General features: G+C 45.1%; 1 protein-coding gene across 2 annotated transcripts in view; it reads right to left on the reverse strand.

Annotated features, from left to right (window-relative positions):
• The window catches only part of SLC12A7 (solute carrier family 12 member 7), a 152,125-nt gene extending 144,821 nt beyond the window's left edge, over positions 1-7,304 (reverse strand). For both annotated transcript variants that reach the window (XM_018568866.1, XM_018568867.1), the window contains exon 1: positions 7,019-7,304. In XM_018568866.1, coding sequence (XP_018424368.1) covers positions 7,019-7,148 — 130 coding nt within the window. In that variant the 5' untranslated portion in view covers positions 7,149-7,304. The remainder of the gene's footprint in view (positions 1-7,018) is intronic.
• Between the last annotated feature and the right edge of the window lie 7,748 nt (positions 7,305-15,052).

Below are 15,052 nucleotides of genomic sequence, written 5' to 3' on the forward strand. Positions count from 1 at the left end.
TCCTTACCCTCCGCTGCTACGGGAGTACTATCTGTACTCTATTCTGCCGTCCTGCACAGCCCTGTGCTATGGATTTTGAATTTGGCACGCAAACTGCAAGCACTCATTGGTCAGGGTTGTCAGGTGACTGTGCTGACCAATAAGAAGCGTTTCTCATTTTAATTTTGGTCAAATTCTTTTTTGTATCAGGACAAGTAGATTGCCATGAGGGACCAATAAATAGCCCCCCCCCCTTTGGACAAGTCGTTTTTTTTTACATGTCCACAAAACTTTATCACCATTTTACAAATATGCTACCTGTATTCAATGCCTCCAAAGAAGCTCAAGGTGTTAATTAAAGTCCCTCCAAGCACCTGCATTTAAAGTAAACTTGCACTCGATATGACACAATTGAAAGCTAAACTCTGATGCACATTAATGCAGCTAGGTTATCATCAATACATTATTAAATTTATTTTTCTTAAAATGCAAGCAGTGCAGGTACATGAATTTGACATGATATCAGCCACTAGCAGTCCCTGTACATCAAAGCTGGAGAGTGAGAGCAAGAGGTAGAAGGAGCCAATCAGTTCATGTATTGACAAGTAACATACAAATAGGAGAAAAAAGCAGTGTGTCATATAGATGAGCTGATCAATGAGCAGATTCTCCTTTCACTGCCCAGTAACAGGGTGTGTATGTGTCCAGGACAATCTGGGCTCAGAGGAAGCAGGTTGAATGATGGTGGCAATCAGACGGAGGACATCTAGTAGCAGAAAAAATACGGTAGGAAAAATCTCTGAATATTGCAGCAAAATCTGGTTTTGTTATTTTATAATTTAACTGCCTCCGGGCCGGCCGTAGTAGAAAAACGGCCGGCCCGGAGCTCTCTAGATCTGAGCGGGCGTCTTTAGACGTCCGCTCAGACACGCCCCCCGCGAGCGGGAAATTGCCGTTTTTTAAAAAACTAGCTCTATCTGTCCCCAAAAAATGGTATAAAATTAATTTCAGTACAGCGTTGCATGACGGATAAAACGTCAGTCAAAGTACTGCAGCGCTGAACACTGAAAAATGGCCTGGCCAGGAAGGGGGTCTAAACACCTGGTCTTCAAGCGGTTAATGTGCTAATTATTTTTTGGGGGTTATTTTTGGCTGGAGTTTTGCTTTAAGTTGACCACAATGCTAAAGAAAACAGAAATGCTTGAACATAATTCTGATGAAACAAGATTCCTGCCGTCAGCATCACTGGACCCTCCCTTAGATAACAGCTGATAAGGTATGGTAAGATCCATAAAAAGTTCCCTTGAAAAATTAACGTTAAAAAAAAAAATAAAAAAAATAATAATAAATTGGAATGAAACAAAACCATGCTGAGACAACGCAGCCAGGGTCAACCAACATATCAAGTTAAAAACAGAAAACCTTTTGCACAAGCTTCAGTTACTTTCCCTGGCAAACAAATGTATTTTTATAGCTTCAAAATGACATAACACACAGCCAAAGTCAGCAACGCTTCAGGAGGGGATTAACAAAGAATGGCGCACACAGAAATATGCCTGCTTAATTTGCACTTTAAAATTAAAGGAGAACTATGAGATGAGTGCTTTTCACTCACCTCATAGTTTTAGCCGACCTGTGACAATGAGACTGTCACAGGTCGGCTTAGTAGATCGGGAGGTGAGCGAACAACAGTATACGCAGTAAAAAAAATATCTTGCTGCACTCCTTACCGCAAAAACCCAAAACTGAATGGGTGCTTGTAGTGACCACGGTAGGCACCGTGTATAACACAGAAAAAGGAAATAATGTCACCAGCACACCATATTTGTAAATCAATGATCCATTTTAATGGCATATTGCCATCCAATACAAGCGCTTTCGGGGCCGCAAAGGGTCCCCTTCATCAGGCTCAGAATGACACATCAGTAACAGATACATCAACCTTATATAGACATCAGACAGTGTGAATAAGAATAAACCACTCCCATACACAAAAATGACCTCACTGAATCCGTTCCCGCCATAACTGATTCAAATCTAAAATGACCTCGACTGTTCCAGGTGCACCGAGGCGCGCGGAAAGACCGGGCCGTTGTTCGGCCGGAGCGGGTGGTTGCCAAGGAGATGGGGCGCTTTTCACGGCCGTGAGCGCCGCCCATCTCTAGTGCGCATGTCAATCGTATGGGGCGCAAGGCGGCTTCCGGCTTGCGTTCCATCGTCGCTGCGCAACGGCCTGCGCATGCGCGTCACGTATCTAGGCACAAGGAGGAGGGCTGAGCTGCGAACTGACACCGCCTTCTCAGTCAGAGGCGGAACGTATCACATTGCTGGCTTGCGCTTCAGCGACGGGGTAGTGTCTGCGCAGTGTTCACTTGTTAAAAAAAGGGGGAACCTCTTACTGTCATGAAGTACCAGGTGCTGCCAGTGGGTGAAATTAAATTAAAGGTTGTCAGGAGCAGACGAGATTGAGCCAAATGGCAGAACGGATTCAGTGGCAAAACAAGAATAAAAATAAAACAAAAACCATGCATGAACCCTATGACAATAAAGGTTAACAATGCACCTAGCTCATTCTGCATGTGGACACAAATTCTATACTCATTGAGCATCCATCATTGTCAAATTAAATGCAAAAGAAAGATGGAGCCTACACATTAAAACGCAGGAGCTATTAGCATATATTCACTCCCATCATTGCCATAATAGACCCCAAAATTAATTGCCGGAGTATCCCCAAGGAAAGGGAAGGTACTCATGAACAGGTGTCATGTTATTTTGATCGGTATGTAACAACAGTATATCTAGGTATAAAGATTTTTTTGACCGGGACCAATTGATAACCGTCGATATAGGTGTCGAGCATTATAGGGTAAACAGAAAAACACAAGAAAGAGCGCTACTACCTGATATTGAATGGCATCTATTCATGAGAGAAGGAACAAATATATATGACTTACAGTTGGAAGTCTGCAAATGTGTCGAGGATGGTGAAACAAGGAACGGTGTACAGAGGAAGTCCAAGAACAAAATACTGCAGCACTGGATGGATGAGGGAGCGCTGTGAAGTTACCTAGCGGCACGCGTGCACGGCTGGCCAGGCCGGGCCACGGCGGCTGAGGGGGGAAGGACCGCGGCGGTTGTGGAACCGGGACCGCGAGCGGCTGTGTTCGGTGCGTGTGTAGTGGAGTCAAATCGATGGGCAAAGTAGACGCTGTGCACAGACGGGCTCGCTGTATCGTGATGACTACGCGTTTCGAGGCACAACCTCTTTGTCAAGTCTTAGGGCAAAGAGCATTATAGGGTCCTCAACTATGTTACTGACCTTTAATTGTTCTAGGCGAACAGCGCTATGTCTAATTTATACCTAGATATACTGTTGTTACATACAGATCAAAATAACATGACACCTGTTCATGAGTACCTTCCCTTTCCTTGGGGATACTCCGGCAATTAATTTTGGGGTCTATTATGGCAATGATGGGAGTGAATATATGCTAATAGCTCATGCTAATCGCTGAAGCGCAAGCCAGCAATTTGATACGTTCCGCCTCTGACTGAGAAGGCGGTGTAAGTTCGCAGCTCAGCCCTCCTTGTGCCTAGATACGTGACGCGAATGCGCAGGCCGTTGTGCAGCGACGATGGAGCGCAAGCCGGAAGCCGCCTTGTGCCCCGTACGATTGACATGCGCACTAGAGATGGGCGGCGCTCACGGCCGTGAAAAGCGTCCCATCTCCTTGGCAACCACCCGCTCCGGCCGAACAACTGCCCGGTCTTTCCGCACGCCTTGGTGCACCTGGAACAGTCGAGGTAATTTTAGATTTGAATCAGTTATGGCGGGAACGGATTCAGTGAGGTCATTTTTGTGTATGGGAGTGGTTTATTCTTATTCACACTGTCTGATGTCTATATAAGGTTGATGTATCTGTTACTGATGTGTCATTCTGAGCCTGATGAAGGGGACCCTTTGCGGCCCCGAAAGCGCTTGTATTGGATGGCAATGTGCCATTAAAATGGATCATTGATTTACAACAGTATACGCAGCTCGTGGTATACTGAGCCTAGGGTGACGGGAGAACGCTAGTTTGTGTCCTCCCATTACCCTAAGGAGAACTATGGGGGAAAGCCTTAACCCCATAGTTCTCCTTTAATGAAAGTGGTGCATGCCCATTTGTTAATTTGTCGCACTTTTACTTACCTGATCCCGCTCCCACAGCGGTCAGTGCTCACCTCTATCACCTCCTCTGCTCCGGCATGTCCCTTGGTGTCCTCGCATCTAATGCATATCCACAGAACCTGCATTAGAGGGGATGTCATCAGTAGTCCTTAGACCGCTGGAATAAAGGGGAGAAGTGGCAGCGGGGACCAGTCAAGCAGCCCAGAAGCTGCTAAATTGGCTTTTTCCTGTCCCTTAGGCATAAACCAGCACTTAACCCATTAAAGTACAGGGGCAGCCCTACTACAAGGGGTAGTTTTTCCCCCCAGGAGTTGAGCTTTAGAGAATCCCTTAGACAAGGGATGGACAAATCCCAGGAACCAGATAGCCAATGCTACCTGGTTATTGTAAAGGATACCGTTTTTTTGGCATTGAGTACAGATATTTTTTTTTCCGTTATTCGCCGATACCGAATACCAATCCTGGGGTAGCATTGGTCCGGGTAATTCCTAAGAACCTGGGAAGCCGGTGTTCTATTGAATGCCGTGCGGCTATCTGACTGGTCAGGAAGCCAAGCTGTCTCGCAGTGTGAAGTCGACTTCCTAGCTAATCAGGAAGCTGGGAGGCAGGTCATGACCTGCCACCCGGCTTCCTGGTTGGCCAGGAAGCCAGCTCCTTGCTCCCTTGCGGGACACTGCCGGTTTAAAGGGAATCTCCCTATGACCAGAAGTTCCAGCATCGCTGTAAGTATCAGAGCATTTGAGTGAGTACTCTCCCAAATGCTCACTATTGGCACCAATACTAGTATCGGTATAGTATATCCCTGGTCAATGGAGCGAACGCCTGGAAAAAAAAAAAACAACCCAAAATCACACTAGTTCCTGTATTGGCTCCTGATTTCCAAATTAATTTGTCCACCCCTGCACTAGACAAAAACAAATAGTTAACCCTTGTAGTACGGGGTAGACCCACTGCAAGGGGAGTTCCTTTTTCTTCATATTCAGATATAGGCTTTAAAAAGAGAACTATGGGGTAAGTGTTTTTCCCCATCGTTCCACCCAGCTGCATGAGTGACAGCGGGCTCTGCCTATTTAGAGGCAGAGCCAGCCGTACCCGCCCCGTCCGCTCCTCCACTCAGCGCCGGAGGAGAGGGGAGGAATCCCTGCAGGGAGCCGTGACTGACAGTCACTGCTCTCTGCAGCGAGATGATCGAGAAGTGAGCGAGTGACAGTATGTGTTCGCTCACTTCCCGATCTATTGAGCCGACGTGTGGCAGTTTCATTGTCACACGTCGGCTCGCACTATGGAGGATTTTCACTCGTCTCATAGTTCTCCTTTAAACATTTTTGCACGTACTTCTTTATTATGGGGCACACAATCAGACCTTTTATAAAATCTATTTAATGGCAGGTTTAACGTTATTGGTGCCGGTGCAACATGACATTGTCTTATAACATTGATGAATGGAAAATGCGCCAATATTTACACCACAAAACTCGTGTGTGGATTCCCTTCTTTACCTCAATGCGTACAACTAATATGTCAAAAATGTCTTGTCAAAAACATTATTTGGAAGTATTCACGTACACAACCTACAGCATCCATTATGTTTAAAAAATATTCCAGGTCTGTTACCTTTGTTTGGCAGTTACTCCTTATGAATGGGAAGAACGCACTGCAAGGACCGATTCACGCTATCTGTGTTAGGGCTGTGCTGTCTGTTTCGATCGCAGCCCCAACACAAGACAAGGAAATTTGTCTCTTTAGGAATGGTGCCCATTCACACCACTGGGTTGTGGTAGGAATAGTGGTGTGCACTGAAAAAAGTAAGGCATGCCTTACTTTTTTTTTCAACGCAGCAGGGTGCAATGTGTTACAACTGCCTTGTACCCCGCTGTGCTCGTCGAACTGAACGAAATGTCACTTGTGACATTTTAATAAAGTTCTAACAAAAAAAACAAAAAAAAGGCGGGAATTGAGCCTAAGGGTCACATGACCGCTCACATCAGGAGTGCTCTGTCCCACTGCACATGCAGGTCCCTGGGCCACACACACACACCAGCTTTAGACCCTGTTCACACCCGGAGCGATTCGGTCATGAACCGCCGACATAACCAATCCCATACATTCTTATGGGGACCGTTCATGCAATCGCACGGCTCCACGCGTACTGCCTGCCGCCCAAAATGCTTCCCGAGCTATTTTTTTGGTGCTGATCAGCACATTTTCAATATAAATTGCAATGGAAACGCACTGATTAGCACGTTTTTGGCCATTTTTTATTGTTTCAGCACTGAAATGTGATTAAAAACACCCTTTTAGAAATTGCGCTGAAACGCTTCTGCCCTGGTGTGAATGGGGCCTTACAGTCCTTCTTCCCCTTTGATAAAACGCACCTTTCCGGGTGCAAAGTACGCACACCTTAGTCGCAGCACATGGCACCCTCACACCTAGCACTGCGAGAACAAAGCGCATGCTAATTCAGGTACGCAAGGGTGGCTCCATTGGACCCTGCAAGGCAGTTAACCCTTTGCCCTTAAGATGGTAATGGAGTACAGAAAAACTGCAAATGAAGATTGCAAAGAAGTAACAGGCTGCAGTGCAGGCAGCAAACGTGGTTAGTCCCATAGTATGCTGCTATAGATCACAATTAACATTACACTTTAACACAGTCACTAAACAAGAATCTACACAATGTACATTTGAGCAATCACACGACCTATAAACTCTGCTCAGACCTGACAACAGAAACAACATTGTATGGGTGGAGTCGCTCGTTGACGTACAAATACCACAGGTGAATGGTGTAGTCACAGGTACTCCTGGGGGACACCGCCGTCTGTCACCTCTCTCTCACACACACACAGCTGCTTCTCGAGGACTTACCCAACAAAGACTCCTCACTGTGACTCCCCTGTCTGCTGCCGAGAGCCTCCTCTTGTCCGGCTGCCCCGTACTCAGTCTCCGCAGCGCCGTCCTGCTGCTCTACAGGAACCACAGTGAAGTTAGTGGGCATCCTGTCCGGCAGGAAGAGGTGGCGGTGCCAATACCTGTCCTGAACCCCACTCCCTGTCACTAGGCGAAACAACTCGGAAGAGAAGGGTCAGATTGATAGAGGGTGTTCTCTTCCACGCCCCGGTCCACTCTCCGCCCGCTCAATACACCACTTAACTCCCGGCTAATATCGTAAGCCTTTGGAAGCGCAGGAGTTAAGTCAAGGTGGGCGGGGCGATCGATCAGACACTGCGCTGGCACGTGACGGCCATTGATGTGCTATCATCTGACTGCCAGCAGATAAAGGTGCCGGGCTGCTGCCGCCGCCAAAATGTTTTAAAGATGCTCATCCCTCTTCAATCGTCCTCAATAATGAGGGGACGGTAGTAGTCCATGTGTGTCATCAAACAAAACATTATCCAGTGAGTAACTGCAGAGGAAGTTAGTGTATACTTATAGTTTACCTACCAAATGTTCCTAAACTAGGAGAGAAGGACACCTTATAGTACAATAATCCGGCCGGTCACAGCAGAGGGATTTGAAGCATGACCAGAAGAGCTTCAACGCAGTTTTCATTATAGTTAAGGGTGCTGGTCACACATATGCAATTTCAAACATGATTTGAAACGTCAATGCTTGACACCAGGATTTCCATTATAATAAATGGTGCCTGTTCACACCTGAGAGTAGTGTCGCTTGGAATAGTGCCCAAGTAGTAGAGCCATGGGTTTTGTCCCCAATAGACAAAGTGATGTTAAAGCTTCCTCCCCCCCAATACTGCTTTAAGGACTTACCTTGTGTGAAGCCTCTTGATCCAAACAGCTTCTTCCTTCCACTCGTTTTCCAAAGTCCTTCCAGTGCTGGTGCTGTTCTCTGATTCAGCGCAGACTCCTCGGGTCCCACGGAGTCTGTTGTTTGTGTGTGCGCTGCCTGGCTGCGTCCATTCAGTGTCAGCAGTAATTTCCTCTGACGATCTATACTGCGCATGTGCCCGCCCACACTTTGTTCTTCACAACGTTTGGGAGCTGGGACTTCTGCAGCGGAAGCGAGCAGCACTGACGCATGTAAGTTTTGTTTTTTTTCATGTTAGGGCTTATATCCAGAGCTGTAGCTAGCTCCTTTGGCGCCTGAGGTAAGAACAAAAAACTAGATGGGGGCGTGCATGTGCAGACCGCTCCGGTGGGCAAATCCAAAATAGCATAAAAATTTGTATCGTTTGACGGAACTAATGAAAAAGTTTTTAGTTTCCGTTCATTTAGTCTGAATTTTTTTTTAGCCTTTGCACATGTTTAACTGCTTGAAGACCAGGGGGTGATTTACTAACCTAAACGCACGCACTAGGTGCGTGTGATTTTTACACAGCAAAACGTATTTATCAACCAAAAAGTCTCTAAAAGCATATTTCCACTAATGCCATATATGGAAAAATCATGCACATGATGCATATATAATGCTGCTTCACAGTTTAGACAAAAATGGTTAGCTCATGCATTTACATTCCTGCATTCATCAACGCAAGCAACACAATGTAGAGATAATTTACACAACATCATGCAGGGCTTTGCACAACACACCTGCTGGGTGTGTACACACTACAAAGGTGTCTAGATTCCATCAATAGATCATACAGGGAGGGAACACACTACAGAGGTGTATACTTGTTCGTGGCGTGTTTATAAGGTTAGTAAATCAACCCCCAGGTGTTTAGACCCCCTTCCTGGTCAGGCCATTTTTCAGTATTCAGCACTGTGGCTGTACTGAAATTAATTTTATACAATTTTTTGGGGACACATAGAGCTTTATTTTGGTGGTATTTAATCACCACTACGGGTTTTATTTTTTTACTATAATTAGGAAAAATTACTGAAAATTTTTGAAAAAAAATCGTTTTTTTTTACATTATGTTAGGAAACATTTATTATTACCCAGTTTTATGGTAAAATATAAAAGACCGGGTCAGGTCGGGTAAATAAGACACCAAACATGTCACTTTAAAATTGCGCGCACCCGCGAAATCGCAGGAAAACTACCATACCCAAAATTGGCCATGGGCGACCCTTTAAAAGCTTTTACCTCTCATCAGTTTAGTGTTATCAGTGATTGATGGCCCTAGACTTATTGCTCTCACTCCGGCGTTTGCGGCGATATGTAACATGTGCGGCGTAATGGGCGCAATCGTCTTTTTTGCACGTATGCGCCCCCGACGCATGTTTGCATGCGTGTATGTATTGGTAGGGACTTTAAAAAATGTTTTTTTTAAAATTCTTTTTTTATGTGTAACTTTACATTTTGGGGGGGGGCTTTAATTTTTTTGCCTTTTTTTTTTCCACTAAACTTTATTGCTATCACATATGGGGGCTAATAAAACCCCCCTATGTGATAGCAAAATATGTGACAGGTCCTCTTTATGGAGACATCAGGGGTCTCCAAGACCCCTAATGTCACCTAGGACCCCCCAAAAGAAGCTCATGAAGCACAGATCTGCTCCATCAGCTTCTTTCCAGCTTCTGAAGCTGGAGAGTGACACAAGAATGCGGAAGTGATGTATTATACAACACTTCCGCATTCTTGGAGAGGAGAGGGGACAGGAGGGAGCTCGTGTAACGATCTCCCTCTAATCCCCTGTGACACAGGCTCCATGCTGATCCCGGGCTCACACCGGGCACAGCAGAGCCCGGGATCAGCAGGACAACAGCGGGAGGGGGGCCACGTAGGGGGGTTCACCGATCGTTACCCCATACAAGTGATCCGCCGGCTCTACAGGCATCGCTTCCTGTTTTTAAATATCGGGCATTTCCTGCTCGAGGGGGCGTCTCTGATCTAGAGAGCTCCTGGTCGGCCGCTTTTTTAACTACGGCCGGCCCGGGGGTAGTTAATAATACATATGTAATATCACTACTATGTGTCCCCAGTTGTTTACAAACACTGGAGTGATCAGCTGATCACTCCAGTGTTTGTGCTGCACACAGAGGATCAGTAAATATCACTGATCTTTACCAAACCCTCCGCTCTCTATCCTGACCTGCTCTGTCACGCACACAGACCTACACAGAAGGAGCGATAAAGCCGGCGTGGGGCGGAGGAGGAGGCTGAGCTGTGTTGGCTGCCTGTCATCCCTGTTGCCATATGCTGCCATGGCAACAGAGGCAAGGAGACGCAGCCAGGCCGGCCCTGGCTGCGCCCCCTCACAGCTGCGTCCAAGGCGAATGCCTCACTCCTCTCACGCTTGCTACGGCCCTGCATATATCTACTGCTTATTAGGAGTAGATTTATGCCAAAAAAAAACTTTTATTCTACGTTAAATAGCATCTGAAAAACACGTACAATCTCTTTCTTACTTTCTGTTAGAAAACAAAACAAATAAAAATGGCAGGACAGTATGAAACCCCCCAAAATGACCCCTTTTTGGAAAGTGGACACCAAAGGTGATCTGAATTTTTTTTTAATCACTTCTGTAAATGAATAAACGTGTGAGTATTGCGCAGGCTAAAACATGGATCTTAGTTTTGGTGCACTAAATACATTAAATGTACAGGTCATACACAGAGGGAAGGGGTAATGCATGTCACATACAGTCAGAGGATGGAGATGAAGGGGTTAATGCGCAGATGTACATGGAGGAGGTGAAGGGTTTTAATATTTAGGTCAGGGCTGAGATACAATGGAGCTAACATACTGTATACTGCACAGGAGAGGGGGTGAAACATTTGAACACACTATTATCTTGTGCTGCTGCAGCTTGTTTTAAACGGGAATAAATAAATGATTAATTAATTAATTAGTTCCTGTACTATCCCCTGCCTCTGTTTTAAGAGGGAGGGGAGGGCTTGATAATGTAAACATTACCATGTGATAACCAATCACAAAGGTGGTTCGTGCACACACACGCACAAAGTGGGTGGTCCACAAGTGGTTAAAAGTGCTTTTCTTTACCACTACTTTTCCATTACGTAAATGCCAACACTTGGAAACAATTCGAAGGGACAAAGAGTAGGTGCAAGACAGACCGCCTGCCAGAAATATTGGGTGTGGCCAAATGTGGGTGGGAGAAATAAAGTGGGTGTGGCTTGTAGTGTCACACCTTTTCCCATTGCTTTGCCACGTTTTAGACAAAATAGAAGTGGGAGTAAAAAGTCCTATCATTTATGTCAGTGTGGTAGAAAAAGGTTTGCACAAGGTTTCGGATCCAATGCAAATCTTCTTTATTCAGTCAAGGCACAAGAGATTGTTCACACCACGTCCAGACCAGATTTGGATGCGTTTCTGCAAATGCGGTCATGTGCATTTTTTTAGTCTCAGTTGGCTTTCAGGTGCGTTTCGTGTGTGTTTGCAAGCATTTTTGTGATTTCCAGACCAGAAAAAAAGGTGACATGCTGGACTTTTTTTTTTAAAGCTCTGTAAATAAACACAGTGGTGTGAACTATACTCAGAAAAACCATTGAAATCTATGGGGATGCATTTTTGGACCAGACAAAAAAAATTTCTGGTCTGGTGCCAACAAGCCCTAAAACCAGATATGACACACATGCTAAAGCGTTTCAGTCGAAGTGGCCTTACTTATAGATGGCGGGAGCTTTGGTTGTGCACTGGTGTTTAGTGAAATTGTTTTGAATGGAGGAGGTTGAGCACTTTGTTTTTTGTTTTTTTACATTCATGTAAGTGGGAGTAAGAATAAACCCCATGTGGTGCAGTGGGAGTAAAGTCCCATTTTTAGTATCAGTGGGATAAAAACTCCATATGATAGGTGTAAGCAAGATAAAATAGGGCCTCATGTACAAGGGCACATGGAGGCAGTACACGTAAAATTCAGGGAAGCAGGTGCTTTGTAGAACCGCCCAAATACATCAATAAATGTACATGTAGGAGTTTACAAAAATATAACAACAATACCAGATGTATAGCTCCATACAGCCATTGATGTGTACAGCCCCTATGCACCCCCTAAGCCTAATAATTTTTCCAGCTGTCAACACTGCATGCCACTATGCCAAGAGTACTGTATCCTTTAGCATGTGGACACCACAGACTGTGTTCTAAATCCTGACATTGTCCAGGAAGATCCAGGGCAAATGATAATGATGCCTTTTATACTGGCTTTTTAAAATAACAAATGCAAAAATTCAACAGCTGGATCAAAGGTTTACTGTAGTATGACACTTCTGATAGGTAAGCGTACATTTTCTTTATAAAAGGTCTATACATGATATCGAAAAGCGGGACAGCTAAAGACAAAAGAAGTACAGAGGGTTTTTATTAATTCAAAAGAGGGACAGTACATTAGTAAATGTATTCCTGTGACCCAAAAACAAAATGCAATAGTATTTGGCTTTTAAAGTGCCACGGACACAGCCAAACATTTAAATCAATCAAATTGTTTTTACATAAATACATAAAATATTACATGTAAAGTATATTACAAAAACATAAGAACCATACAAACATTTAATATTATTAGACCAGCTTCCAAGTGGGTCTGTTTCACCCCCTAAATAGTACAACACCTCTCAACGCCACCCGTATACTGGTGTAGAACCTTGCAAAAAATATTAAGTCACATACAGTATGTATACATTATGTATGAACATATGTAAAATTTTGGAGTGGCTTAAACTTCAACGCGTTTCGTGCTTTTTCTCGCGACATACCATACCAAAATTCTCGCAACATACCATACCAAAATGACATAAAAAATTTTGATTTATTGCTGGCATCACAATCGACGCATCAGCAGCGCATGTTGAAGCGCACAATGCGCAAAAGTCGCCAACTGTCTGCAGAGTCAATAGCTACAGACCACCAAACTTCAGATTGGCACAACAGTGCTTAGAGAGTTTCATGGAATGGATTTCCATGGCCGAGCAGCTGCATCCAAGCCTTACATCACCAAGTGCAATGCAAAGCGTCGGATGCAGTGGTGTAAAGCACGCCGCCACTGGAATCTAGAGAAGTGGAGACGTGTTCCCTGGAGCGACGAATCACGCCATTCTGTCTGGCAATCCGATGGACGTGTCTGTGTTTGGAGGTTGCCAGGAGAACGGTACTTCCCTGACTGCATGGTGCCAAGTGTAAAGTTTGGTGGAGGGGGGATTATGGTGTGGGGTTGTTTTTCAGGGGTTGAGCTTGGCCCCTTAGTTCCAGTGAAGGGAACTCTTAAGGCATCAGCATACCAAGACATTTTGGACAATTTCATGCTCCCAACTTTGTGGGAACAGTTTGGGGATGGCACCTTCCTGTTCCAACATGACTGCGCACCAGTGCACAAAGCAAGGTCCATAAAAACATGGATGAGCGAGTTTGGGGTGGGGAACTTGACTGGCCTGCACAGAGTCCTCACCTCAATCCAATAGAACAACTTTGGGATGTTGGACTGCGAAGCCAGGCCTTCTCGTCCAACATCAGTACCTGACCTCACAAATGCGCTTCTGGAAGAATGGTGAAACATTCCCATAGACACACTCCTAAACTTTGTGGACGCCTTTCCACAAGAGTTGAAGCTGTTATAGCTGCAAAGGGTGGGCCAACTCAATATTGAAACCTACGGACTAAGGCCTTGTTCACACCAAGCACGCTCCAGGAGCAGAGCAGTTACAGACCGGATCAAAACTGCGTCCAATGTATTCCAATGGTATTTTGGGTTCTAGTTCACGCCGCAGCGTTCAGTTCCAGAGCATGTAAAAAAACTGCAGAATGCCCTATTTTACCTGCTTTGGAACGCATGCAAACGCCCTGGAAAGCACTGAAAGGCCATTCTAAACTATTAAAAAAAATATTTATTTTTTTAACCAAAAACGGTCCGGAACGCATGAAAAACGCGGCACAACCCACTGTGTGTGCAGAAACTCATGCAGATCGAGTCTGCATTTGGTGTGAACAAGCCCTTAGACTGGGATGCCATTAAAGTTCATGTGCATGTAAAGGCAGGCGTCCCAATACTTTTGTCAATATAGTGTATGTGTATATCTTATGTAAGAAAGTCTCGAATACCCTAGAGAACAAAATTATAGTGCATATATCCCTCATGAGATACCTGTAATGTTAGAGTGGTCCTTATCATAGATTAAAGTGGTCCTTGTCACCTGTTTATTAAACCAACAAAAGAACCTTAACATTAAAGGAGAACTTCGGGCTGAGTGAATTACACTCATCCCCAAAGTTAGGGCCAAAGTGTGACATTGAAACTGTCACACGTCGGCTCTATTGATCAGGAAGTGAGCGAAAACATACTGCTGCTCGCCCACTTCCCGATCATCTCCTTTCAGAGAGCGGTGGGTGCCAGTCATGCTCCCCGCAGGGATTCCTCTCCTTTCCGATCCTCCAGCGCTGATTGGAGGAATGGACGGGGGAGGGGCGGGCAGAGCCCGCTTGCAATCAGCCAGCGGGGTGGATCTCGACAGTATTCTTCATCTGTCCCGGCTGTGCGCTCTCAGCATATAGCGGGCAATAGCCCACTATATACTGAGTTTTAGGTCATGGGAGGACATTAGTATATGTCCTACCGTGACCCTAAAGAGAACTATTGGAAAAAAAGGTTACCCGATAATTCTCTTTAAAAATTACCATAGAATTATGTGCGCATTTACACTATACAAAGGGCTTCTCAAAACCTCAGGTGATCACCAAGCACTCATTGCTATCACTATAATAAGGCCACTCAATGATAATAATATATATGCCGGTGCCACAGAGTAAATACACTAATGTTAAATCTAAAGCACCATAACAGTGGGATTAGAGGGGAGGCACATATTCCCAGTATAATCATATGGCACACTTATCTCGTGCTGCGTGTTCCAAACTCCACCGTCCGTCAGACCCGTGCCAAGACACGTCCGACATTTAGCTGCGCTGGCGAAAGGCCTAACATGACGTCAAACGTCCATGACACCGCCATTATTTTTGTATGCCTTTTAATGTTTGGCTGTGTCT

This window comes from Nanorana parkeri, unplaced genomic scaffold (assembly GCF_000935625.1).
Source record: "Nanorana parkeri isolate BGI_ZX_2015 unplaced genomic scaffold, ASM93562v1 scaffold1255, whole genome shotgun sequence".
Taxonomy (NCBI): Eukaryota; Metazoa; Chordata; class Amphibia; order Anura; family Dicroglossidae; genus Nanorana; species Nanorana parkeri.